This window comes from Boleophthalmus pectinirostris, unplaced genomic scaffold (genome assembly GCF_026225935.1).
Source record: "Boleophthalmus pectinirostris isolate CB_2022bp ecotype Guang Dong unplaced genomic scaffold, ASM2622593v1 HiC_scaffold_17, whole genome shotgun sequence".
Classification (NCBI taxonomy): domain Eukaryota; kingdom Metazoa; phylum Chordata; class Actinopteri; order Gobiiformes; family Gobiidae; genus Boleophthalmus; species Boleophthalmus pectinirostris.
In genome coordinates, this window is record NW_026571115.1 from 15,925,385 (window position 1) to 15,952,248 (window position 26,864).

At 38.8% G+C, this 26,864-nt stretch overlaps 1 protein-coding gene across 1 annotated transcript; it reads right to left on the reverse strand.

Moving 5' to 3' along the window:
- Window positions 1-10,186: 10,186 nt before the first annotated feature.
- usp31 (ubiquitin specific peptidase 31) lies at window positions 10,187-26,286 on the reverse strand. The gene is made up of 16 exons (XM_020932396.2): window positions 25,112-26,286; window positions 24,109-24,243; window positions 23,516-23,610; window positions 23,334-23,426; window positions 22,372-22,507; window positions 21,777-21,924; window positions 21,508-21,688; window positions 20,359-20,470; window positions 20,178-20,272; window positions 18,923-19,000; window positions 18,308-18,437; window positions 17,735-17,854; window positions 17,173-17,398; window positions 16,541-16,699; window positions 15,395-15,547; window positions 10,187-14,823 (listed from the first exon to the last, which is right to left on the reverse strand). The coding sequence occupies exons 1-16, from the start codon at window positions 25,628-25,630 to the stop codon at window positions 13,346-13,348; spliced, it is 3,858 nt and encodes a 1,285-aa protein (XP_020788055.1). The 5' UTR covers window positions 25,631-26,286; the 3' UTR covers window positions 10,187-13,345.
- Between the last annotated feature and the right edge of the window lie 578 nt (window positions 26,287-26,864).

Genomic DNA, 26,864 nt, shown 5'->3' on the forward strand with positions numbered 1-26,864 from the left:
GGAAAATGAACAACGGTAAATAGTCCTATATTATATAGTCATTTTCCACCTTCAAGGCACTCGAAACACTGGGCTAAGTGTCTTGCCCAACGACACAGCATTCATCTGTAGGATCTAGAATCACACTGCCAAACTGTTGATCGGTGTATCTGGCCACTCTACCATTGCTGCTTATGTCGAGAGTGGGATTCAAGCCGCCAACCTTCTGATCAGTGGTGAAACACACAACCCAACTGAGCTACTGTCGCCCCTGTACATTCAGTCAAAGTAATAGCAGCTCCTTGGACATAAACAGGGAACTGACCCCCAATGTGACCAAGTTACATTGTGCACTGTCAAACAGCTACAATAATTATAGGCAACCTACTTTCAACTTTTTAATTACACAAAAAGCCATACTTGGTAAGGCATCTGTCAAACGTAGAACATATTTTCAAACAGAAACTCCACATTTTACAAGAACTCAGATCTTAATATTTGCAGTAAAATTAGTAACAATTTCACTGAAAGGTAAGGAACGTGAAGCAGTCTTTTAGATTCGGCGGGCTTGCACATTAACAAAGATGTTTCAAGGATGCGGCACAACTCCCAAACAGAATACACAAGTAGCTCCCCCTCACTCGGGAGGCAATTTGCTCATGTTTTTGTCCGTGATAGTTGACATTGAGAAAAATACATAAACATACTTTTTGTTCACCCTTTAAACATTGAATATTCTGCTGGTGCAAGCTTTTAGAAAAATCCCTTTGAAACTCCAGTAGGACTAATTTTGTTCTCATGCTTTAAATATGTCATATGTTATTAACAGATTGATGACTTAGGAACTAAAACGATATATAAAAAAAAAAAAGCTTTATTAAAGATCTTATTTTATACACAATTGACTGTTGAGAACTTTAAGCCATAATGTAACCTTCTCAAAAACATACCTGGAGATATGTTTTGTTCACATGTTTGTCTCCAAAGCTCAGAATGCCGAGTTTCACCTTATGATGTCATGAAGAGGTAGTTTTCAAATTAACAGCTACCTTTCAGCTGTAGATTGTCAATTCCAGGGCTGAAATGATACAAATGATTCTCAAGAAAGTGTCTGGAGTTTAAAAACACAGCGGAGCACTTCCTGTATTACCACTAGAGCTGGGCACATTAAAACGTAAATTTTTCGTTAACTAATTCATTCTTTATCGCTGACAATTACTTTAATGCAGTTAATGCAGTTTTTATTTATTTTTTTATTTTTTTTATTGTAAACATCTGTTGCTCACTGGCTTTTATTTTGAAGAAGTCCACCTCAAGCCAGCCTAGAATTGCTTACTGCTGCAGCGCTCACAGAAAACTGAGAGAAAGAAAGCGGGATAAACAAACATGGAGAAGGGTAAGGAACTTTTACATGGCCATTTTCCTTTTAAAGTTCTTCCAGACGGCGCAGTCAACACAGCCAAAGTCATTTGTAACACTGCTACGCTGCATTGTCTTATCACTTATAGACTTTCACGAGCCTGAAATATCACCTAAATGCAACACACTCGGCTGATGCCGGCAAACCATTCAGTAAAACAAGTGGAGAGAGGCTTCAGCCAAAGCAAACTTTCTATTTTAAAAGTCAGGGGAACCAACAAGAGCAGTGTCTTCAGTCACCATCACATCCTCAGGGAATGTTGATGACATCAATAAAATGAAATATGATTAAATGAAAAAGTAAAATTATGAATAATCCATTTTTTATCACAGGCTCCATTTATGGCTGGTCAGCTTGACTTTTGTCTTCAGCATCTCAACATTTACACACCAGTTCTGATTGGGTTTAATCCTGCAAATCAGGCTAGGTAAGAACAAATATCATTACAAAGTGCATACAGTAAATATAACTTGATTGGCAGGAAAATTAGTTTAGTTTTAGATAAATATGTATGTGTCTAATTATTTTGGTGAAATATGCTTAAAGACAGGGGTTGGGCAGAAAATATTGTGGAGGACCAAAATGCTTAACTCAGTTCTGCATAATATTAATTTTATTTCTTTATTTTAAAAAAAAAAGCAGTAAATAGCATTGTTTTGACAAGCTGGTGAGACTAGTAAGAGTTTATGTTATGACTAAGCAATGAAAAAGCAAGGCTGACTTACAAAAAATGTCATTAAAAACACTTCTAAAATAAAAGCAATGCAGCTTTAGTCCATGCATTAGCTAAAAATAAGCTTGAGCTGATAAAATATTTTGTAATTCCAAATGATCTTAAACGGGCCGGTCAACCAAAGGGCTGTGTGTGGCCCCGGAGCTCTACAATGTCCAGGTCTGATGAAAGCTATAAGATTAGAACAATTATGCAAATTTCAGTTAATTGTCAATCTGGTAATCTTTTTGTTAAGGTAAACTTTATTGTCCTAGTAACCAAATTAGTTTCACTGTCTTATTTGTCTGCATTTGACCCATCTGTTTTCATCCCTGTTTTCAGCGTGTGACACGACACAAACTGTTGTCTGAGCAAAACACCCCATTGGAGTTGGTTGGAACAGGAAGAATTATAGGAATTACAATTTATTATAATATTATAATATTTTTGTATAAAATTACAATAAACTTGATTGATTCTGTACTGTGTTTTTATTGTTTGAGAGAAGAACTCTTCTAAATGTGCAGAGTTTGTGTGTTAAACATGTGTGAATGAAACAAAACACGACTCAGAATGAGAGTATGTTTGTGATGAGGAAACAACATTACAACATAGATCAGAAAATAGTGTAATATGAGCCCTTTAATAATGCCGCAGTATGCCCTTGTGTATTTCTTTATTTTGGACTCCCCCTTTAGATGCATCATATCTATTCCAAGGGGGTCCTGAAAAAATAAAATGTATCAATCACCATGGGTACAATGAGGTAATGCCGCTGGGTCAAGTCATAGGTCAGATCTGTGGAAAGGCAACTCCACTCACAGCAAGAAGGTATCATTTTCTTTTTTTATTATTATTATTTGTGTCTGTGTGTGTATAGAAAACAAAACACACAAGCATGCATGGATGTTGAGGATTATTTAGGTTATACAACAGTATTTTGTTCTAAAATGTAGAGTTGTCGGGGCCTGTATTCAAACATGATCTACAAGTCCTGGCTGAAATAACAGAAAAAGTACTATTGACTTGCAGAGGAATATGTTTAGTCATATTTTATCTCTCTTTGATGTGACAGGTGACAGTAAAATAAATGGACACACGCTTAATGTGTTGGCCAATAATGAGCAGAATGTCATTACACCCGCGGGATCGTTTTATATCTCAACAACAGAGCACATTTACATTTAAATGCCTTCTGGCTACAGCTATGACTGAAAACGTGCTGATAGGCAGCTGTAAGGATTGCCACATGCATACTGATCAGGACCAAGACTTGCACAGTGAGTCATCATTAGGGGGCGCTAGTGTATGAGGGGCCAAAATATAGAGACATTTTTCAATCGTGTAAGCAAGCCTTTCACAATCATTACAATATCAACTTATCACTCAGTATATAATTTGGAGCTCAGTATTTATCGTGTATTTTCTTTGCAATAATGAGGAGAATTTAGCAATTTTATATAACACGATCAGGTTTGAGCTGTAGAGAGTTAAATCAAAATCAAAGTCAAATCAAAACTTTTTATAACACGACAGTCTCCACATGTTATCACATTTTAGCCAGTTGGAATAATTAATTGGAATACATTAAAATGCATAAAAAAAAATCTCATATGCATATTACAGATATATTTAGTACAGATGTTGATAGTTGTGCACCATGCTGTGGCATGTGAATAATCCGAGTGGCAGTGAAGTGGCAAAGGCCCCATGTCAAATTTCACTTAGGGCCCCCTGAAGTTTAGATCCGGTTCTGGTTGAATAAATAACTTGTATGCCTGAATATTGACTCATTCTGCCATTTATTTGTTGCAGCTCAGGCCTTTTAATCTTACACTATATTTAAAAATTGTTTTACTGGGATTATTCCTCTTTTTATCAATGGCATCAAGTAATTTCAACATTACTTTATATTATATTTCTCTGTACCAAGACATTGTGCTTCAAAAAAAAAAAAAAAAAAAAAGTTATTGTGACCTATGTCTAAGATAGAAAAAGAAATAGTTTTACATCTGTCTGCTGTCAGTGTCTAGTTACATTTTTAAGTGTGAGTGAATTTCATCTCATATATTCAAACCAATGAGAGATACCATTGTAACTGGGAAGAACAGGCTGTGTGCTATCAATTCACCAGTGACAATTTGACTTGAATCACATGGCCCTGACCTGTGGGGTGCCTCAGGGGTCAATCCTGGGCCCCCTGTTGTTCAATCTCTACATGCTGCCATTAGGCCAGTTAATAAGCAGCAATAACGTGTCCTACCACAATTATGCAGATGACACTCAGATCTACGTCTCTCTGGCAGCAGGAGACTATGGACCAGTGGAGTCACTTGGTCACTGCATCCAACAGATCAGTGTGTGGATGCAAAACAACTTTCTCCAGCTAAACTCTGACAAGACTGAAGTCATAGTGTTTGGTCCACAGAAACAAAGGGACAGTGTCAGCAGTCACCTCCAGTCTCTCTCTCTAAAACCTTCAAATCAGGCAAGAAATCTAGGGGTAATAATGAACTCAGACTTGAGCTTTAACAGCCACATCAAATCAATAACATCTGCAGCCTTTTACCATCTAAAAAACATAGCAAAAATCAAAGGTTTACTGTCTAAATCAGACTTGGAGAAACTTATCCATGCGTTTGTCTCCAGTAGATTAGACTACTGTAATGGTCTGCTCACTGGTCTCTCCAAACGAGCTGTGAGACGCTGCAGAACATCCAGAACGCTGCAGCTCAGGTCCTTACTCGAACTAGGAAGTAGGAGCACATAAGTCCTGTGCTCAGGTCTCTGCACTGGCTTCCTGTGCCTCAGAGAATAGACTTTAAAGCAGCTCTGCTTGTGTACAAGTCTCTCCATGGCCGAGCACCAAAGTACATCTGTGACATGTTAGTGTCATATGAACCACCTCGCACTCTGAGGACCTCAGGGACCGGCCTCCTGCTGGTGCCCAGAGTCAGGACTAAACAAGGGGAGTCAGCGTTTCAGGTTCATGCAGCTAAAACCTGGAACAGTCTTCCTGAACATGTGAGACAGGCCTCTTCTGTGACGCTGTTTTAAATCCAGACTCAAAACATTTCTGTTTAACTGTGCATATAACTGAAAGGTTTTCATTCCGCACTCTTCTCTCCAATTTATGTCTCTCTTTTTTAATTTTAATCTTCATGATTATTTATGTTTTTATTTGTTTTTATTATGATTTTAATGTATTTCTTATTCTGTAAAGCACTTTGAATTACTTTGTGTACGAATTGTGCTATACAAATAAACTTGCCTTGCCTTGAATCTAGTCATGTAAGTGGTATTTTTGAAACTTTGCTTGCAAGAAATCCTTTCATTTCACAACCTGCACCACAAAGAAAGACCCATGCACTAAAAACTGTCAAATGATATTCTAAATTGTGTTGAATGTGAGGAAAAAAAAATAAAAAAATGTGTGTTGGATCTTTGTCAGTTGGCAGCCATGTGTGTTGGCATCTATATTAAAATCACCTCACCGCTCGGATAGTTTTGATCAGAATCAGGAAGAATGACAATTTGTCTCTATGCTAATCTTGGTGTGTTTGCTTTGTCTGAAGGCTCTAGATAAAGACTGGGAGGAAATGACAAGGGGGAGAATTGTGAGAGGAAAAATTTTCAATACAAATGTTTTGGGAAAACGAACAACAGATCAAACTGGGTTCTTCAGTCTACATTGTGATTTACTCAGATGTTTAAACAGTATTACAGGTAGCCCATCAACTGTGTTTTATAATCTTGTTTTGGTGATAATCTCCCTTATTTTCTTATTTTCTCCCTTATTTTGAGACAACTTCATTTTTTATATTGAATTTCGATATTCATTTTTCATAGTAGACCTGATTAAGTAGGCTTGATTAAATTCCCCTGTTGCTGGTTTAAAGGTGCACTGAAGTGTCTGCTTGTCTCTATGAAGATGCTTTATATCCATTCTTCCACTTAACCCGGGCCAGGTCATCTGGGAGTAGTCTAAACATGGACCCCCAGACTTCCCTCACGCTAAGATACTTCCTCCAGCTCCTTCCGTGGGACCACAAGGCGTTCCCTGGCAAGCCAAGCGACATTGTCCCTCCAGCTTTTTCTGGATCTTCCCCTAGGCCTCCTGTCATCTCAGCTGGCTCCTCTCAACATGGAGGAGTAGCGGCTCTACTCCAAGCTCCTCCCGTGTGCCTGAACTCCTCACGGCTTGTACCTGCATCTCGTTGGTCATTACACAAAACTCATGACCGCAGGTGAGGGTAGGAACATAGATTGACCGGTAAATCAAGAGCTTTACCTTTTGACTGTTCCACTGCATTAAACCTAAAATACTTTGAATACTTTGAAAAACATGCTTATTACTGTGAGTTGGGTGTCCATAAATCTAACATGTAACTTGCTCCTCCATGGACATAGATATGTTTACTACCATAATGCGGAACATTCCTGGTAAAGCAATACCTGCCATCTCCTTGATAATCCACATCAGTCATCCAGATAGGCAGGGTCCACAGCAAATCAAGATTGAATGGAGTTAGTCCTGGTTTAATTCTGATATTTAAACCTCTTTTCTGGAGAAGTGCTTGTGAAAAGTTGAAAGATCACATCACTTGGGAATAACAGCTCCTCTCTCCCTCCTCCCGCTGCTTTGGATCAGTGGTCTTCTTGTTGTTGGACACGGTTGGGGCTGAGAAGTGTCTCTGCGATCAGTCTGTGAGCTGTCAGTCGCAGTGACCCCTGCCAGACCCTGGACCGTCCCGCTGTAGAAATCAAACGCCTCTTCCTCCTCTCTGCGGGGGGCGGCTGCTGCTGCTGCCCCTTTGAAAATCTGTCTGTGAAGCTTGACTGAGGGAACGGTCCGGGTAAAAAGCAGCACCAAGCGAGCCGTGCTAAAGTGAATATGAGATTAAGCTGATAAAGGAGAGAGGAAGTCAACAGGAACATTTTTAAAGGAGTACATTTAAAGGTGCTGATATAATTAAAACATTATCTGGTGGTTAGCTTTTGCCTCACGTATGCAGAAAAAACATGAATGTTTACTTACTTACTATGTCTGACTGCTGCAAATCAGTTTCCCTCTGGTTACTAATGAATCTACTGACACTCTCAAAGACCTTTAAAATTGAAAGTTTTATTGCTGATCAGAGCGGAGTTAGAATTAGTTTCTAGAGACGTGAGCCACCCAGTATTCCATTTCTTCTATCTCCTGGTGGTGGCGCTGTTGGACTAAAGTAGTTTTGGCTGCAGCCTTCCTTCCATAGGACTCACTGAAGTGCCTGCTGTCCTGATTACAGACCCTTTTCTTGGTTCCCCTCACACCCAAGCAACAGTTTGCCTCCTCCATGGACACCACCACAGAATATGGTCTTTTCCTCAATCCCACATTTTTTCCCTGAATGTCTTTTAAATTGTTGAGCAGACTTGAACTAAAGGCGTATATCTTTAAAGATAAATCCTCAAAGTTCACTCTTATTTGAGTGAAGCAACAGTCTGCATCACCGCCCCCATTGGAGATACAGGTTCTCAACATTTCATTCGAAATTGACAGATGCTGAAGAGCATCTTTCAAGTCATCCACTTTTCCAAACACTGGACCAACATTTTGAGATCAGAATCCAGTCTTGTTTTTGTATACAATAGCCCTTTACATTAGTAGTTTGGGTCATGTTATTACTACACTAAAATCCACATTAACAATATTATTTAAATATACTTTTTAATTATACTTTTTATTACCCCCCACTATCATTATTTCAACTGAAACCCAGAAAGAGGGATATCTTTGTGTCTTCTTCTTTACATTGCTATATGAAGCACTTTGGAAATGGTTTTGTTTATAAAATATGCAGGACAAATTTGTTGTATTGGACTGGATTGATTCATGGACCTGTCAGGAGCAGTGAGCGACCACAGTACAGTGCCCACTCCCAGATCTTGAGCTGGTGTGTGTCCTAAACATCCTGAGTCCCAAATCTTGCAATTGTATAGTACAGGACAGTACATTCCACACAAAAAAAATCTGAAAAAACAGAAAAAAAACCCTGAGACACTTAATTTTCAGTTTTCAGTAAGCCATGTTTATCAAAATTTTTAAAAATAAAGACTTGAAAGCTTCACGCTATGTGTGGTGAATCTATATAATATACAGATTTGATTTTCTGAAAAGAGTGACAAAAATTATTTAACTTTTTGAATTTATTTATTTGGAGGATAAGCCCCTTGAGATGTATTGCCATCTCGTTTTCGAGGGGTCCTCCCCTGGTTTTTCATAATTAAAAATTTTTTTGAGATGGACTAGTATGGTACAAGTTGTCTCGAAAAGAAAATATCAACATGTATGAGTGCTTCAGTTTGTTGCTGTGGGACAGAACATGACAGGTACCATGATATTGGACTATATTGGACTTAGGCAAACTTTATTGATCCATGGAATATTGCACGCTGGTCCTGTGCCCTGTAGAGTCATCTGGCTAAGTTTGTCAAAGTGGCAGGTAAAGTTATAGGGTTACAACAGCCCCAGATGCATGACATCTACAGTATATTAGAATTGTGATTTGCGAGGCCAAACAAATAATGGAGAGACTGTATATATAAACAAACATAGCTAACTCGCTAGTGTTCATGGGCGCGCTTCCAGCTCCTTTGACTATTTCCTATTGACTTTGACCTGTTGGAAAATTGTCATACCTTTTATATAATTGCTGCAGTGAGCCTTGTCCTTTTGGTCTTTGGTCTCACTTTACATGATACTGGTGTTTTTATTTGGCTACATAAATTTGCGTAAATAAATTCCTTTTCTTAGTATGGACCTGGCTCCAAATTCACTCCTATAAACTGCAAGCCTCTGTGAGCTTCATTTGACTGGATCTGAACATTGTGGGAGACGTCACACTCCCTTAGTCCTCTTCTTCATAGTCTATTGTTGCAAGCACAGTGCACTTCCATTAAGTGCCTTTATTTTAATGGTCTCAAATGAGAGCAGTACAAACACTTTTAACTGAGGTTGTATGCACCTTTTTGCACTCCTGTCGACCGGGGCCTATCATCTGGTAAGAGAGCAAACACTAAACCACTGTCTCTCTATGGTTGAACTAATTTTGTTATAGATGAGTTTTGTATAACTGTTTCTAAAGCGTAACAGACAGGTCCATATTGTTGACCTTCTGTGGCGCATACACATTCTGCTTAAGGCTTATAGTATTCTAGTTCTCTGTCTCTGTCTTAGCGCAGCTTCTTCCTTGAATCCTAACCCCTTTCCTGCCTCGAAAATCAATTTGTTATTGATTTGTCAGCTCAGTCTTGGGTGGATTCAAAAGCGGGGACAAAGGAGATAAAAACCTCAGGGAAAGTGCTCAAGCAGCTTTACTGTATCACCAGTAACTGATACTTCTGCACACATCTAAAATCAATGCAGAATAGAGAATGATTGACATGTTCAACTCACTGTACAGTTGTTGGGGTATAAATAATAGAATAGTGACCAAAAAATTTTACTGAAAATTTGTATTCAGATTTTTCAAGCATTTCTAAGTATGACTATTGCTTGCATGTGACGCATTTTATAGGCTAATGATTATAATGATAGATAATAATAGTTATTTCTATGGAGCTTTTCGGGACACTCAAAGACACTTGCAGAATTATTAAAACAGTCAAATATAAGACTTTTCCTTGTATTTTGCCCATATGATTTACAAAATATCAATCCTTCTGCAGTGGGGTTGATGTAAAAAAACAAAACAAAACAAAAAAACAGAAAGTAATCAATACCAAAACTAGTATTGGAACAAGATGTGAATAAATAGCACTAGTCTGCTGGGTGAAGCATCTTCAGCCAAGGACACGACGACAGTATGCACTACATCCACTGCTGTCCTGCTGAAAATAAGCATTAGTGGATTTTCTCTATCACGACCACTAAAACTAAAATGAAAAATTCTACTTAAGGGAAAGCATCAGGTCATTAGGTTAGTCCCCTTCAGTGCAGTTGAGAGAATATACAATAGTTTTGTTGTAGTAAAGCTCCCTCTAGTGTTGAAAAAAAAGATTGGGCCCCCGAACCTAATAAGAAGCGATACAACTTTGCAACGTGAACATTTTTAATAATGGTTTTCCATTGGCCTGGGAATTCCAACAAAGAACTATATACACAATGTCCTTTAGGAAACATAAAAAACCCTTAAAAGTGCATACATGACAAAGACACGAAAAAAAATAAATTAACATGAAGACAGTGAGTCTGATGTGTCTTTAGCACTAGAACTAAAAAAGAAATATAAAAAGGCATGAAATAACACAATATAAAATGTTTAACAAGATCACATAAAAAAGTAAAAAATAAAAAACGCTAAATCAGCACATTATTTTCTCTTAACAATGTTGTAGCCCAATTGACTGCAATAACATTCAAGTGAAGGGGGTTAAACTGTCCGTTATCAAGATCATGAATTTATAATTTTCATGAATGTGGAAGGAACAATGAGTATTTTGGTCTTAGTGGTTAGAACTGACAACCAGAAAACAGGAATGTTGTCACAAAAATGTGATTAGTAAACAAAGTAAGAGTACAACAGATCAGAACATGGGCAGAAAACAATCTCTCAACAATAAAAATAAACCTTTCCGTATTCAAATGATGCCTTTATACATTTGAACAGCTTGCTTTAATCCCATTTGGAAACCACTGATAAACTGCATAAAATTAAACATTTGTGCAACGTCTTTCTGTCAAAGTTGTAATATTTTCCATTGAGGATTATAAAACTATTTGATGTTATTGCCATTGTTTAACAAAGAACTGCAGAGTGAACTAGACACATTTAAACTGAGGCTACATGTCACAATTCTGTCGAATATTGATTTGCATTTTCTATAATACAAACATTAAATGTAGTTATGATATAAGTTGACCAGATGAATCGACTTTGCTGGTGGATACCGACTGTGGAAATAACCTACCAGTTTGGCAGGAGCACCCAGAATGCACACGGAATGGCAAAACAACTAGTAAAAAATGTCAGATTTTACATTAGGAATAACTTCAGATTCTAAAGTTTTTCACTTTACAATTTCTTTTGTAATGATGTGCAAATTAGGCATAGACTAAACCTGTCATGCACGCGCTCTTCTATACACAGCATAGGCTCTTGCATAGTTAATGAAGTCATGCATTAGCACTACATGCAACACTGCACTCTCTCCTCTGTACAACGGGCACACGACCACAGGAGTTAGAGGGCTGATTGTATGGCATTATAAACCATTGATTTATCTCACATTTTCTATTGAATGTTTGACCTGGCTCTTTCATGAATGCAGCACATTTGGTTTTAGTGACTTCAGAACTAAGATTTGAGATGGAGGTTTTATTGCTAAATGCTTGTTTTGACAAAACTACAGATTTGAGACAGCTTTTCAAGAGCCTCCACTGCAGCAGCAGGAAGCTAATGGTCCAGCACCAGTATGACTGCTCTTACAACACAAGGACAATGAATACTGTAGGCAATGCGGTGAATACACACTATTGTTTGGATGTACACAACTCAAAATCTAATACTATCTGTAGATTTTACTTTGATAGAAAAAATAAACTTAGAATATGTTCAGCTACATTTCAGGACAAGTATGCATCAGGGGAATATAATAAGTCTTTTTTACGATCTCTCTCCTGCACAAAGATCACAATATGACAGCCAGTGCGATAACAAAAAGTACAGCACTGCATTTGGCTACAGGTATGAACAATCCCATATATAATAAATGTAGTGTTTGATATCATTCTGACAAGATCTAGCACACGTTAGGTACTACCAACAGGCAAACAAGGTGAAAGAAAGCAGACGTGTTGTGAATCAAAGTGCCATGCTCTGAGTTTCCTGATAAAGAATGAAAACAGCAGCTACAGGACCCCTGCACTCAACACCAAGCTCTGTGAAGCTAACTTGGCAACACACTGAGGACTTTGAGACAGGGAGGTCCTTAAACCATCTGAGACTATGGCAAACCTGTCTGCTACAAGGAAAAGTTCATTCATTCGTAAGAAAAAATATTTGACACATTCACTGATTTGTCTATGAAGCATACTCTGCTGGTATGTAAAGGATTTTGAATATTGCAACTGCTCTTGTCATTCCTCACAATGACAAAGTATTCAATGAATGGTCTGCGTTAATGCGTTAATGCATTAATGCATTAATGCGTCATTGGTATGGGACAGCTTGTATACAACTGCAAGATGGATACAAGTAAAAGTAAAGTAGTATTAGTAATGCAGCAGATGGGGAAGAACATGTCCAACACCAGGTCAAACTGAGAGAGAACTGTACCCGAATACAGAAAAAACCTCCTCATAACTTTTTACATTAAATATCTGAGTATCTTTTCTTGCTTGGTGAAAAACTACTATAACTACAAAGTGCAAGTAATGTTTCTACTTATGATGCATACAGTAGTACTACTCTGTTTCCATGTGTACTTAAAGGCGCTTTGATAAGACTTGTTTTGACAGATATTGTTATGTATATACTTTATATGTACATTTAAATATATAATAACTGTCTGATATTTCAAAAGTGTCTCAATCCAAAACCCAGCATCTTTTATGAGGAAAAAAGCGTAGCCTTCAAGAGGCTTTTAATAAAAATACATTTCTATAGTAAATCTACATCGTAAACAAGAAAATAAAATATTAAACTCTTTCAGACCCCTAACTTACAATCTTTCCAGCCTTCTGTTGTCTGTCCTTGAACAGTTTGTGTGTATTGCTCATTAGTTATGAATAATCTTTTAGCTCTGACAAAACCTCTGGACACACCACACAGCTTTACAGAGCCAAAACAGAAACTGGAAACCATGAGGTGTGGACAGATGCCTGAAAATACCAGTTTAAAACAATCCTGAAAAGGACTAAGAACAGATCACAGATTTCAGAATGAAACTCTGATTCTTAGAAAACAACAGACATGTCAGACATGTTTTGAGAAATATCATTTGATTGAGGTTAGCACCATTACTTTCTGGAGAATTGATGGCATCTTTACACCAGAATTCTGAGTATTAAACTCATGTGTGACCTTTTGTTTTCTACCTTCATCTTGAACATAGTCATAAAATGCTTTGATACCAATATTGATGTATGGGTCAAAACCGATTATAAATCAGAACATGTCTGACATCTCTGCTGCTCTCACTGAAACGTAGGCACAAAGAAAATAGCTGCTTTATGTTTGAAATGGGCTGTATCACTGAGGCCTGTGTGCTGTGCGAGCAGGAGACTGGACATTTGAGGCCAGTTTTCTGGAAGACGCCTTTTTCTCCAGAGACTTCTTCCCGTTTGTGGGAGACTTGAGAGTGACGTCAGAAGTGGAAGACTTGGAGCGGCCCACATAGAGCAGGCTGCGGCTCAGGGAGCTCGGGGCTTTGGAAGACTCCTTGCTCTCAGACTTGGACTCGGACTTGGAGTCAGACTTGGTCTCTGCTGTGGAACTGTCTACAGAGGTCTCTCCTGTCTTCCCATCAGTGCTAACATCTTTGACGTGTCCGTTCTGCTTGCATGTCCTCTCAGAGGCCTTTTTAGTGAGCACACTGCTTTTGCCCAAATCTGCCGAGCGCCGACTCTCCCTCTGTCTCAGGGCACTCTTAAAAAAGGACAAGCCCTTCTCCTCAGACTTACTGCTACGCTGCAAGTCCCTAGTGGACACACTCGGTGAGCGCAGGCTCGTGACCGAGGAGCTACTGCTGGAGCTGCGCACAAACCTCCTCTCTGGGCGGGCCTCTGTGGTCTTAGAGGGAGAGGAGCGCGGTGTGGGGCTGTTACGCACACTGTCCACCAGGGGGCTGGTGTGCATAGAGTCTCTGCTGAAGCTCCTCTCCACAAGGCTCCTGCGGGTGCTGCTGGCGCTGATGGAGCTCTTCTTTACAGTTGGAGAGGGAGAAGCAGAGGACTGGGGCGGAGAGCGCAGACACGCCCTGTGCTGTGGCGTTAGCTCTGTGCTCTTAGACTCTTTGGTCTTCACAGGCGTGCTGCAGGGTGTGGAGGGGCTCTTCTTAGTGACACTTCTCTCTTTTGTACTGTTCGCCTTTTTCCCCTTGACAGGAGTGGTGGGAGGGGTCTCTGTTACACACTTATGAGATGCACACAAACGTTTCTTGGAGCTTTTCTCTGGTTCAGCCTTACCATCTTTACTTCCTTTGGAGGTGTTCGTGCCTTCACTCTTTGACATGAAGCCCCCAATGCTGCTCTTGCGTTTCTGCTCTTTAGCGGGAGTGGCCGGAGGAGGGATCAAGTTTTGGTCAACAGCTGAAATCTGATTGTTGTTTTCCATAGACTCATTTTTGGGGCCTTTTTTGTCCACTGGGGTAGGGGCTCTGCAGTGCATTAGGTCCAGGAAGCGCTTGTTGTCCTGTTCACTCACATTACTCTCAATCATGGACAGAGGACTTCTGTTGCCAAAGTAACGCTCATGACGACTGTAGCTGCCAAAACAGGAGGTGGACACTTTGTCGTCGTAGACCTCTCCAATCCTTTCCAGAGGAGGAGAGCAGCGTGAGTCCAGGGAGAAGCGTGAGGGGGAGTTGGACCTCATGTGGAGTTTGGCTGAGAGGGACCATGAGGGCTTTATCCCACTGTCACTCAGGGCCAATGGACTGGCAATGGATGAGCGAGAGGAGATGCTCTGCCGCTGGATACTGCGCACAAACGGACGAACAGAGAAGCCCCCTACAAAACAAACATCACTTTAATATAACAATAACACTACTGAATCCAATTACATACCACCTTTTGAACCACTTTGACTTACTTGTGTACTAGTACTAAAATAGAGTAAGAATTTATAATAATGGCACCTTAATTAGCCTTAATAAAGCATGAACAAAGACTTAATTCAGTTAGTTTATAAAAAGGTGAAGTGGAATGTTTCAAAACCACATTTAATATAAATGTAAGATAGAGTTGTTTAATGTCATACTGTGGAACATTCTAGACAAAGCAATGACATATCCATAGAAACAAGCAGGTGACGGACACCAAATCATAGTTACATAGTTAAGATTCAGGTTTAGTAACTACTTAATTCTCTCACGCCAACTTCTCATCCTCTAATTAACCCTGAATTATTCTTAATAAATTATTCATTCTTCTTTGTTCATGCATTCATTTATTAAGGCCAATTAAAGAAATAACTAAAATATTATAACATTTTTCTACTAAAACATGCTAGAATATCTGTATAACATCACGATTCTAATCTAGAAATTATATGACATTATGCTGTGATTATGGGCCTCACCATCATCTTCACTTCTCTCTCCTGGAAACTCGACCGACTCGGCAAGAGAGGCCAGAGAGGTGCGTCTGGAGGAAGCTCCGGAGGCAAGGCTGGCCGGTCTGCTCCCTGGAAGTCTGTTGATCCAGTGGTCACACAAAGAGGAGCTGGTGGAGCCTGAAAAGTGTGAAAAATCACTTAGCATAATGTATTATAAAAGTACTCGTCAGCATTATAGTATCAGGCAATTACAACCAGCATTCACAGTGTAAGATAAATAAATAAGGCTGTTTATATTGTGTCAAAATGTTTTCCATGGTTCAAAGCACAGGCTAATTAAAAAGGAGGGGACTAAGACATAATAATTACTTCCACAACACATTTTATCTACAGCCCCTTCCTGTTTGCAGTATCATATTTAGAATTATTTATTGCATAATTAAAAGACATAGGGTCATATCTTGCTTCCAGTCTTTGCGCAATCAAACTAGTCCACTGAAAAACTTGTGTAACATATTCAAGGCCTGAAAAGCATTCTTTTATTTTCTAAATATATGATAAATGCACAACATTCATGTGTGCTGTCCGGGATATTCATGCGCCTAACGGGTACCGGGCTGTACCCTGTTTGCAGTGTACTGCTCATGGCGCGTGGTCATGCAGTCCCCGTGTGTGTGTAAATAGTTTAATCCATGTCCGTGTGCAAAGCGGCAAAATCAGAGACATTTATATGACAATAACAGTGTTCCATAATTCGCGGACCTCTTTGGGACTAAATGCAGTGGACACCTGCAAGATAAGAATGTGAGAAGTCAGCACTAGCAGCAGTGGAAACTCGTACCTCAGGTGAGAGACACGGGACAGGCAGGAGCAGACTGTCAGCAGCTCTGGTACCTCTACTGGTACTTACCTCGAAGCAGTTTTTTGTACCTATACATATATATTTCTTTTTCCCTTTTTCCCCACACCTCTCGTTGCTGCCTGGTAATGAGCTAAAGATTGCAGACATTACCCACACTGGCAGTGATTTTAAATGCCACAGCGATCACAGATTGGTCTAGATGCCATCACCATATATGTACCTGTACCGTACCGTACTGTACAGCATGACCTGGTAACACTTGCACTCGAGCAAAGACTGTTGACAAGATAGGGCCCAGAGTCACAGACCTGCTACAGAGCTGTTGGCCGACCAGGACGGGATGGCGGTTCTTCGCTGGTAAAACAGAATATAGGCCGTCTGTTGACACACATCATCATCTGCTACAGGGGTCACTTCACTGTCGTCAAAGCAGTACCACTGACCATCCACTGAATTCTTACAATAAGCTGGAAAGCAAACAGAAATTAAGTTAACAAAGCTGCACCAATTCAAATGCATATACTGAAGTGCTATAGTGTGTATTTTTGTATTTTTGAAATCAGAATCAAAATCAGAAATCACAAAATTCATATAGTTTAGAACTGGTATGTCATGTTTAACATCTTGAGAGTAATTCAGCCCTATATGTTGGATTTTCTGTTACATTATGTACCAACAGCTGCCTTGAATTTTCCCCACTGAAACGTTTTAAATGTCTTTAAAATTTAACGTACAGACTGCCTCAATAATGTGCACTTATTTTTATTAATCTGTGCTGCATTATGTTATTTTATTGTTGTTTGTATGTATGTATGGTGTAATTATAACTGCTGCCTCTTGGCCAGGACTGTTTTGAAAAAGTGTTTTTAATCTTAGTCTTTTACTGGTTACATTAAAATTTAATAAAATATCATTAATTTCATATTCTAAATTTGGTTACCAGTATAGTGTCCTCCGTGCATGTTCCCGTGGTGGTTGCACACAGCATAGAGGTCGTACAGGTAGTCGTCAGGGTTTCTTCCCAGGCCGTAAGGTCGTCTCCACGGTGACCAGTGTGAGGGTAAACTCCAGCTGCTCTGACTCCTCTTCACCACATGGGGCGCCATATCCATGCCAATCAGAGGAAACCGTACCATGTTCTGCATCTTCACCCTCCTGTCTGCCTCCTAAAACAGAAAATATTCTGTTAAAGGTATTACACTTGCCTAAACAGATACTTTAGCTTATACAAAAACAGAACTCAAGAAATATTTGAACTCCCAGTAAATATGACAAAAGAATGCAGTAAAAATATGTACCAGTCAAAAATAAATTAATGAAATAATATGATAAATGAAAGAGTTTAAAGGTAAAATTTACTAGAGGTATGAAAATCTATTAATGGCACGAAAGGCTGAAAATATTTAAGTTATTATTCCCCATGTTATTAGAGTTAATGAAGAAAATTGGAAACTGGAAAAAAAAAACTAGATTAATAGTTCCAAGAGTGTGTAGGCCCATACCTGTCTGAACCTCTTGAGGTGCAGAATGAGCACATCGGGCAGGGTCCAAAGACTCAGTTTGATGCGTCCCTGCTGCAGCTGTTTGCAGTGAGGGCAGCGCCAGGCGTCATCCGGGGCCAGCTGAAACACAGGCCACAGCTCCACTCATCACAAAACCTCACATGGGAAACTTTCCTCTGTCCACCCTCACTCAGCGCTGTGCCGGGCCAACACAACCACACTGTATATAGTGGGCTTTTCTCAGAATTTATACGGTTTCCAAACACAGCATCAGGAGAAAAATATACTCGAGATCCACACCAGACTACAAAACTAAACTACAGCAGAGCAATAATAAAGTCAACCAGAGAGAAAAGTAAAATACACATGAATATTTATTTTATATCTGCTCTAACCTGCCTCGTTTATGATTTCATTTCATGTCATGTGTATGTATGTAAGTAAAACATATGCATATTGGCACAGGGCACAAAAATGTGTCTTGACAGAATTATTATTTACCTGGTTTTAGCAGTGGCAAGTGTATTTTACTTACTTATCTCTTACTTATCTGGTGTGTTACTGTGTAAATACCTGCTCCTCTTTGGTGTAGAGTTGGAAGCACTGTGCAAGGGTGCAGGCCTGGGGCTGGTGGTGCTGCTCACGGTGCAGGTACACACTCTCAGCATCAGGGATGTACTCATCCTCTGTGTGTCCAAACAAACTGTGGGAACATCAACACAAACCTCCATTCACCTCTGGGTCATGTGACCATCACAGGACCTGCCTGCACAAGTGTATAATTATTTCTGCATGACGAGAAAACTGATTAGGAAATCCTATGTGCGCCACTGCAGAAAATACATTGACTTAGAAACCACAGAGTTTGGATTTAACCATTTACGGTTAACAGAGAAACACAAGATTGTTGCTTGTGGCTTTTTAAAATCTGCACAGCTGTTAACAAATGTTTAATAGTCAATTAAGTGTGTTTACTTCACTGGTTTTACAAAGCCATGTGTTACTGCCACAGGCATTAAACTCATTTTGTTTTTTCCAATATAATTATTAAATAATTTAAAATAAAGTTACTAAAAGTTGATTGCTTTTTTATCTGGCCAATGATCCTATGAACCCTTTTTGTTGTAAACATCTGTTCTATACGGTGACAAAAGAATAGATTTGAATATAGTATCATGACAAACTCACTACTCCTTGGTTTCTTTGTCCCACTCTACGACAATCTTCACATGAGGGGGTCCCCCCTGCCCACAGGACTTATACGCTCTGCAAAAAAGACCAACATTAATTTATTGAGAAGCTACGCAAAATTTGAGCAACATTTCTTTTTGTTTTGGAAAGTAAAACTTTTAAGAATGTTGTAACTTGTCTTGAGATACATGAGCTGCTGGAGTGAAGCATGTAAAACTGGCATTTCTACAAACAGACTGGGTCACGTCTGGACACGTTTCTTTACAAATGCGAGGAACTAAAGCACAGGTTGTTTTAAAGGGAAGATTAAAGACAACACTGATGTAATGTAGACCTCCCTTGTGATGACGCAAACGTTACAGTTTTGTTGAACTCTCACCTGTCAAGCCACTGTTTATATACAGAGCAAATGGGTTAAAAAAAAAACTACAATACAATATACAATAAATATACAATACAATACAATAGTTATTCACTATAAAATGCCACATTCTTTATTATTTCACTTACAGCAACTGATACTATTTTAATATCTTAATATCTTAATATCTTAATATCTGCTTCTGGGATTAAATATCATTCAAATCATTCAAAGTGAATTCAATAGTAATTACACTACACAAGATAATAGATATGACTTTGTTAAACAAGTACGGTACTTAAACTTGGTATCTAGGTGGCCTATATTTAAAAACATAAATACCATCACTATTGTGTTTTGGAAAAATTTGCACAATGAAGAGCACTGAGTATATTGTTTATAACAGATGTATTAAAAAATCTATTATAATCCTTCAAATAACGGTAAAGTGCACATTTGTGGTTAATTTTACAGTCCATTCAGAATACATTTACAAGCTTGTTATATTTTATTTCTGAAGGATTCCCATAATATTGTTTGAACAGTGAATATTATGATAAAGACATAACCATTCATCTTTTAGCCTGATTTCTTTCAGAATATATTCCCTGATGTCTGTATACTAGGGATGGAACGAGACACAAGAAAGAGGGAAAGAAAAGATTTTTATGTGATTCCTAATATATAAATTATGCAATTTCCAAATGTTTTTACATTGTAGTCGCAATTTATTTATTTTATTTAATATTTTGTTACCATTCTAGTACTGCTTTTTGGAACTATAAGATGTAAATTACAAACACTTAACCCAACACTTTAATTTTTTTCTTGTGTGCACACTCTTGTGCCATGAGATCCTGTCTTTGGCATTACTGTATATAAGAGACTTACCTATCCACAGTTGGGTGACACAGTGGCCTCTCGTCTTGAGGAAGGAGGTAGGTGATTCCAACGACGCCAACCACCCTGAGACTGAACGGTCCCACCTGCGCAAGAAACAGCGTGACCTGAAATTATAATCCTGACACAAGATATTTTTAGGTTTCCATAAATTAAGTGATCTGCCTCCTACCTGAATATAAACCCCGGGCCTCAAAAGATGTCGCATTTTCTCCAAAATCTCTTTCTGCAGCGTGTCCCAGGTCACAGTGCGCTCCAAGTATAGCACAAACGGCAAACCAAATCTGAATCATTACAGTCAGAATTACTTAAAGAATATATAGATCCATTTTCAATATACAGCAGTCAAAAGTTTAAACACAACTTCTCATTCAAGTATTTTTTTTTTCTTTCTGCTTACTACTTTCTAGATTTTAGAAATATGTAGAAGGCATCAAATATATAAAGCAAGATGTATGGAATGATATAGCAAAGACAAAAAAAAGTTAAATAACTGTATTTCATCAAATCTATTTTTTTCTTATTTCACATTAAAGCAACCAAAAAATATTTAGTAGAGTTATTAACTTTTCCTTACAACATAACTCAATATATCTTGCTCCATGTATTTGAAACTTGATATCTGACTATGGCTAACATCACGCCAATATCAAATGGGATCCCGCATTTGCGTGTGCTCCAAGCGTCATGTCGGAGTCACTTCTGTAACTGACAGACTAATGTTTCATCTGTATGTAGTAGTAATGTTATATGTTTTAGCAGCTGGACGTGTTTCTTGTTGTCAGTATTGTCAGTCTCTAAACGGCGCAACGAACAACTTTAGCCCAGATGTAGAATCAGCCCAAACGTTTAACAGTAACGCATTTGTGTTGGATCAACCCATTTGGAATTAAAGAATTGGAATTAATTTAAAGAGTAAAATAACATTACCCAACTGAGATATTTTGTTGCGTACAGTGTTCACCGGTTTGTGAAAACAAATGTGAGCGCTCAGCTGAGCGGTGGGGTAGGTGGGAAGAGTATTTATGACAGTGCATTTTCACAAGCAACCTGTTGGGGGAGTGCTACTGCTGAAATTACTTAGTTCTGCTTTAAAATGTACTTTTTTTCTAAACAAGGGTCACCAACTGCAAGCAAGCAATAAAGCAATAAACTAAAATAGATACAATACATTGAGGCAAAACAATAAGATCCGTGGAGAAAAGTAGATATTGGTTCCTTACCCAGAAAGTTACATATGTATGCATATTTAATGATTGAAATGTACCCGAAAATTCAAGATTAAACATTTTACATACACCTAATAATTTTGGGACTTTACCTCTTTCCTTGATGTCCAGTGCAGGCTCTGTTACACACTAAGAGGATCATTTTCTCTGGTCCGAGGTTTTTGTTTGGAGATGCAGTTAGAGGAGTCATAGCCCCTTGCATGAACGATGGAGTCCTGCTCATCTCTGTCCCATACTTAAAGTTATTATGATTCAAGTTTGCCAGAAGACTCCCTGAAAAAGAACACAAAGAGGGATACGTATTTTGTCCAATCGAAGTAATACTGTATTCTGATTTAAATGTATTCCTTTGGTTTGTTACCTCTTTTGTGACGGATGTTTTCCAGCTTGAAGGTCTCTGGTGTTTCAAAAGCAAAGATGGAATCACTTTCTTGGATGATGTTAAGATCGTGCTCGTCATCACAAAATGAGCGGTGGAAACCATCATAGTACATCTCAGTCAAAACGAACTAGAAAAGCAAAATATACAGTCAGGAACTCCTTTTCAGGTTTAGATGAATATATTTATCAGAAATTATAATTGTTGAAGTAATGCTCACAATACATTTTCTGGATACTATTGCTTAAAGGTGCACTATGTAACTTTTTAGTTTGAGGTTCCACTACCTGATTGACTCAGGGGATGCCACCAGGCCCAAGTTGCAGGTCAGGCCTTTGGAGCGGTAACGCCACTCATAGTAAGAATGATGGGCAATAGAAATGAATTGTAATTGTGAGACAGATGTTTAATGCCCTACTGTGGACCATTCAGGGCAAAGCAATAATATATCCATGAAGAATCAGCATGTAAGAAAAGTTACATAATGTATCTTTAACCTACAGGTTGAAATAAGGCCTAGAGCTGGCCTTCCTGAGTGTGGGACAGAGACTACAGTAATGAGAGACTGGAATAGCACCTGGTCCATGGGGATCTTAGTCTCACGTGACACAGCCTCTCGGAGCCGGTACACTGTACTGTTGAGAGGCACGGCCACTCCAATCCTCATGCAGTGAGAGTACTTCCCCTGGTACACCACAGTGACATACAGTGGACTGAGGAAGATGGCAGACATAGACATCCTTATTATATAAATGTAACCACATGAACATTCAAAAGTAATAAGATATTTTAAAGTAACTTAAGCTTTGAAGCCTGTGCAGGTGTCCTATGACAAAGGAAATAATAAATAGTAAATGTTGTAGTACTCCATACATACTTACAGCTTTCATAAAATATATATTGTATTGCATCAAAGTAAAAACAGGCCCTAAGCTGTCCTCACTGAAGCAAGACTGAAGCAAGACTGCAAGACTGCGTTAATGGCCATTTCAACCATCACCACCACCAACAATCATTCACACACATCCCACACTCAGGCAAAGACAAGGTACATCTGTTTGTTTTTGTTTTTATTTAGCTCCCCATTAGCTACTGAAACAACAATCCCAAGCCTTAATGGGATCTAAATCTGCACCAGGCTAAAAATGCATGAAAATGAAAAGGAGAAACAACTACAGCATTGCTAAAAGCTCTGAAAAGTCGATTTTGCATAATAGGTCTGTTTTCAATTTTAATGTAGCCATTTTTTTCCATTTATTGTATGTATTTATTCTGCTCTTTATTACCTTGGAGTTGCAACACAATTGTTTACCAATGCAGAAAAAAAAATGTAAGTCAGAATATAGTCATTAAAATAAGAATCATTTAGAGAAATCAGTCCTCTTGTGCTTTTATATTTGAATTGGCATCAGAAGTTCATTAATCAACGCCTCTTAACAGCAGTAATGGTATAAAGCATAACCACTGAACATGTTCCAACCTGTGAAGAAACATTTAAACTCTTATACGCCCACAGTAGCTGCACAGATGAGCACTCACCGTGTGTGGGGCAGTGGGATGGGCAAGGAAATGCACAGGAACGGGTCAAAGGTGTTGCTCTGTTTTTGACAATGGGGGCAAGTGAGAGATGACCTGATGGGAAATTGCAAAACAAAATGTAAGAATTCAAATCTGGTTTTGCTAATGACAGAGCACACGTCATCACAGGGGTGTCATCTTACTTGTACTGAGCCTGAAACAGCTCTTGCACAAACGACCCAGCGGAAAGGGGAGGAGACGGTCCCTCTACACTCTGGTCGTCTTCTTCTATTGGAGGCTGTTGAGAAAAGCAAGTTTGAAAAATGTACTCATAAAAACAACTAGACCATCAAGCTTTCAAGACATTACGCAAGTCAGCCATCAATCACTGCTCTGTTACTGTCAGGGAGGGAAAACTTAAAGGTGCACTGTGTAACTTTTCTGGTGGAGGGTCTGTCAAATGTTTTTGTCCAGGGAAATATTATTGCTTTGATTGAAATGTTTCTCAGTATGGCATTAAACCTTTCTATCATCATGGAGACCAAATTAGGCCAAGTTACAGGTCAGATTTGTGGAGAGGCAACTCCGCTCACAGTCAGAATTCCTGTTTTTCTAGGTACTTTTGAGCAGTAAAACCATGTATAATTGAATAAAAGTAAGGTAGAGCTGTTTAATGTCATATAGTGGAGCATTCAAAGCAGAAGAATGATATCTCTGTAGAAACAAGAAGGTGACAGACACCAAGATGAAAGTTTACACAGTACACCTTTAAATTAAGGGGAAAAAAGCAGGTTACCTTTATTGCTGGCCGGCTGTTGGGGTTTACAGTGTTGAGGTCTTCGTGTACTCGGTCCAGCAGCCACAACAGAAACTCCTGAGCATCATGTTGAGCGTTACCTTTGAACTGAGAGGCGTTTTTTGACACTACACTCTGCAAAACAAACAGAGACAAAGATTATGTTTGGTGTTAAAACATTTTATGATATGTGTTTTAATATAAGAAAAATGTAAAATCGTGTCTAAATAAACAATGTATAAAATAAGGCAGATTGCTCCATCTAATCAATTTTCATTCTTTCATTTCTGATTTTGATCTTAAATTTCTAGTGCAAGTGTTGAGATCAGAAGATAAATTAGGTTGACACTGACAATACTGTGTACTTATTGTATACTTGTGTACTTATTTTACAAACTTTTTACAATACATCTTTTCATACAATCAGATTTGACTTATTTATTTATTTATTTGATAGGGACAGTGCACATTAATTAACATCAGTAATTACAGTGTAAATATGACAGATGGGAAAGATGCAAAAATGGCAAAAATGCTAATTCCCATCTGTTGTCCCTAGACAGGTGACACAGAAAACAATTACAAAATACAAAACAGTTACAAAGAGACATAACATAGAACAGTAAAAGTCCAGATTAAAAGTTTTTAGTATTATATTCTATTTGAAGTTTGTTTTTGAAGATCAATTTTAAATTGTATTTTGTGTCCTGTGTCCAGGTGAATAGAGTTTACCTGATGTTTCAATTTGCTATATTTTTATCATTTGTGACATAGTATTGACTCTGACATGAGTAAATTGAACTTATTTGTGTCAAAACAGTAGAAATATAACCTCTAACCTTACAACAGAAGCTCAAATATGAAGTAGTAAGTTTTTACACATTTTCAGGCAATGCATATCTGCCTATATAAAGTCCCCAGAGTAGTAGAAGCCCTGTGTAAGCCATTCTTTGTATCTGTTAAATCAAATGACAGAGGCTTGAATAATTAATGCCCCACTTACCTTGAAATCCCTGCTATGCTGCGGAGTATACTCAAATGTCCACAAAGCCCTCACTAGCCCGGACAGCTGCTCGGTCACCTCCCCTTTGGCCAATGGTCCTTTCCTCTGCAGATGAACCCCGTTAGTCTTTGGTTTCTCCTCATTTTGCTCCTCTTCTTTATAGTGCTCCAAAACTAGGTACTCTGCAAACAGATCTGTATTGCTCAAGCACTGTAGTATTGCATTCATGAAGCAGGTATTCCCGTGGTTCTTGAGCCCTGAAACTCCCGGGATCTTGTCTCCAGAAAAGAACAGATCCCCATCCTCCATCGGGATATCCTTATTCCCAGATTTAAATGTGGAAAAGCCCCCATCATCCTTGTCGTCCTCTGCTTGTACTTCTGATCCAAAGTGGGACAAAGCTGTAAGCGTCCGGAGAAATCTACTCATAAAACTACCCACAGACCTGACCGAGCCTCGCCTGAACAGCTTCTTACTAAAGCTGGTTTTCTTGTCCTTGGTTGCGGCTTTGCAAGACATGTTTTTGACTTCTGCAGGCGATAGATGACACTCACTTCAGCGGTCCACTTCTCGTCTCTTCATCTTGTCAAAAACCACAGCACACCCCTTGCAAAAGTTGTTGTTGTTGCCCCATCTTCTTACATTTTAGATTGAAAGCCTTAAAGGTGATCGTGACATTTCAATACGATGGACTTGTGCGTGCTTGTCAGATAATAATCCACCCATATTACTATGCAAGTCTGCAACCTTGTCAAAGATCACCAAATGAGGTCTTGATGGCAAAATTAGCACCACGCAAAGGGAGTACCGGGGTGTTTTCGTCAAATCCACAACTTTCTCTGGAGTTAGCTTGGTTTGTGGTTTCCCTGCCCGCAGGAATGAATCAACATGGGCTGGTTTTGCTCCGAGGGAAGACAGACAGCGGGGTAAGCTAATTTCACGCTAACGCTAGCTACAATAACAACCCGATCCGCGGCAGAAACGCAGAGAGTCCAGTATCCGCGACAAGCCCACCTCCGAGCCACGATCAAAGTCCGCCATCGTGTTTGTCTCACTGCTGTAGATCTGTGAAATTAAACTTAAATCCGTGTGACCCCGCGTGTCGGTTCCTGCATATTTGGAGGCACATTTCAGGGCTAAAGCTAAAAAAAAAAACAGCAGCATCGGTGCACTTTCTTTTTCTTTTCATGATTTGAGTTGGCAGCGGTCACATTCTTCACAGGCGCATTACTGACGCCTGCCGGACTGGGGGCGGATCAGCTCCCTGCTCTAAATGTGCATTTCTGCTGGAGGGTATATATGATGCTACTTGTCTAGCTTCATGGAAATGTTATTGTTATTAACAAAACCATACTTTATACGTTCCACAGTATGCCATTAAACATGTCAATCACTATTCCAGCTTTAATTGTTTCTCCTTACCTACCTTTTGTATATAGTCGAGATATATTTTGTAGTACTATATTTCTATATTTATCTTTACTTGTACATATACAATTATACCTTATTTGACACCACTCTTTTGTTGCTTACTGTTGCTCTCTGTTATTATAATAAACTGTGATGTGTGAGCTACTGTGTCCAAATAATTTCCCTTGTGGATCAATAAAGTTTGTCTAAGCCTATGTCTCTCATGCATTCATTCAGATGTTTTACTGCATATTGCAAAACATGCTTTTACCCTGTGTGTGGGCTTGCCTATCCACAAATCTGACCTGTAACTTGATAGTATCACCTGCTTCTCTTCATGAAG

Bases quoted from the DNA above. Each gene is read 5' to 3' on its own strand.
- usp31 (XM_020932396.2), bottom strand. From the start codon at position 25,630: ATGTCTTGCAAAGCCGCAACCAAGGACAAGAAAACCAGCTTTAGTAAG. The intron at 23,427-23,515 runs GTAAGATGACAC...ATTTCCCATCAG, and splicing joins CTGTTTCAGGCTCAGTACAA to GTCATCTCTCACTTGCCCCC. The intron at 21,689-21,776 runs GTAACAAACCAA...GTTCTTTTTCAG, and splicing joins AAACATCCGTCACAAAAGAG to GGAGTCTTCTGGCAAACTTG.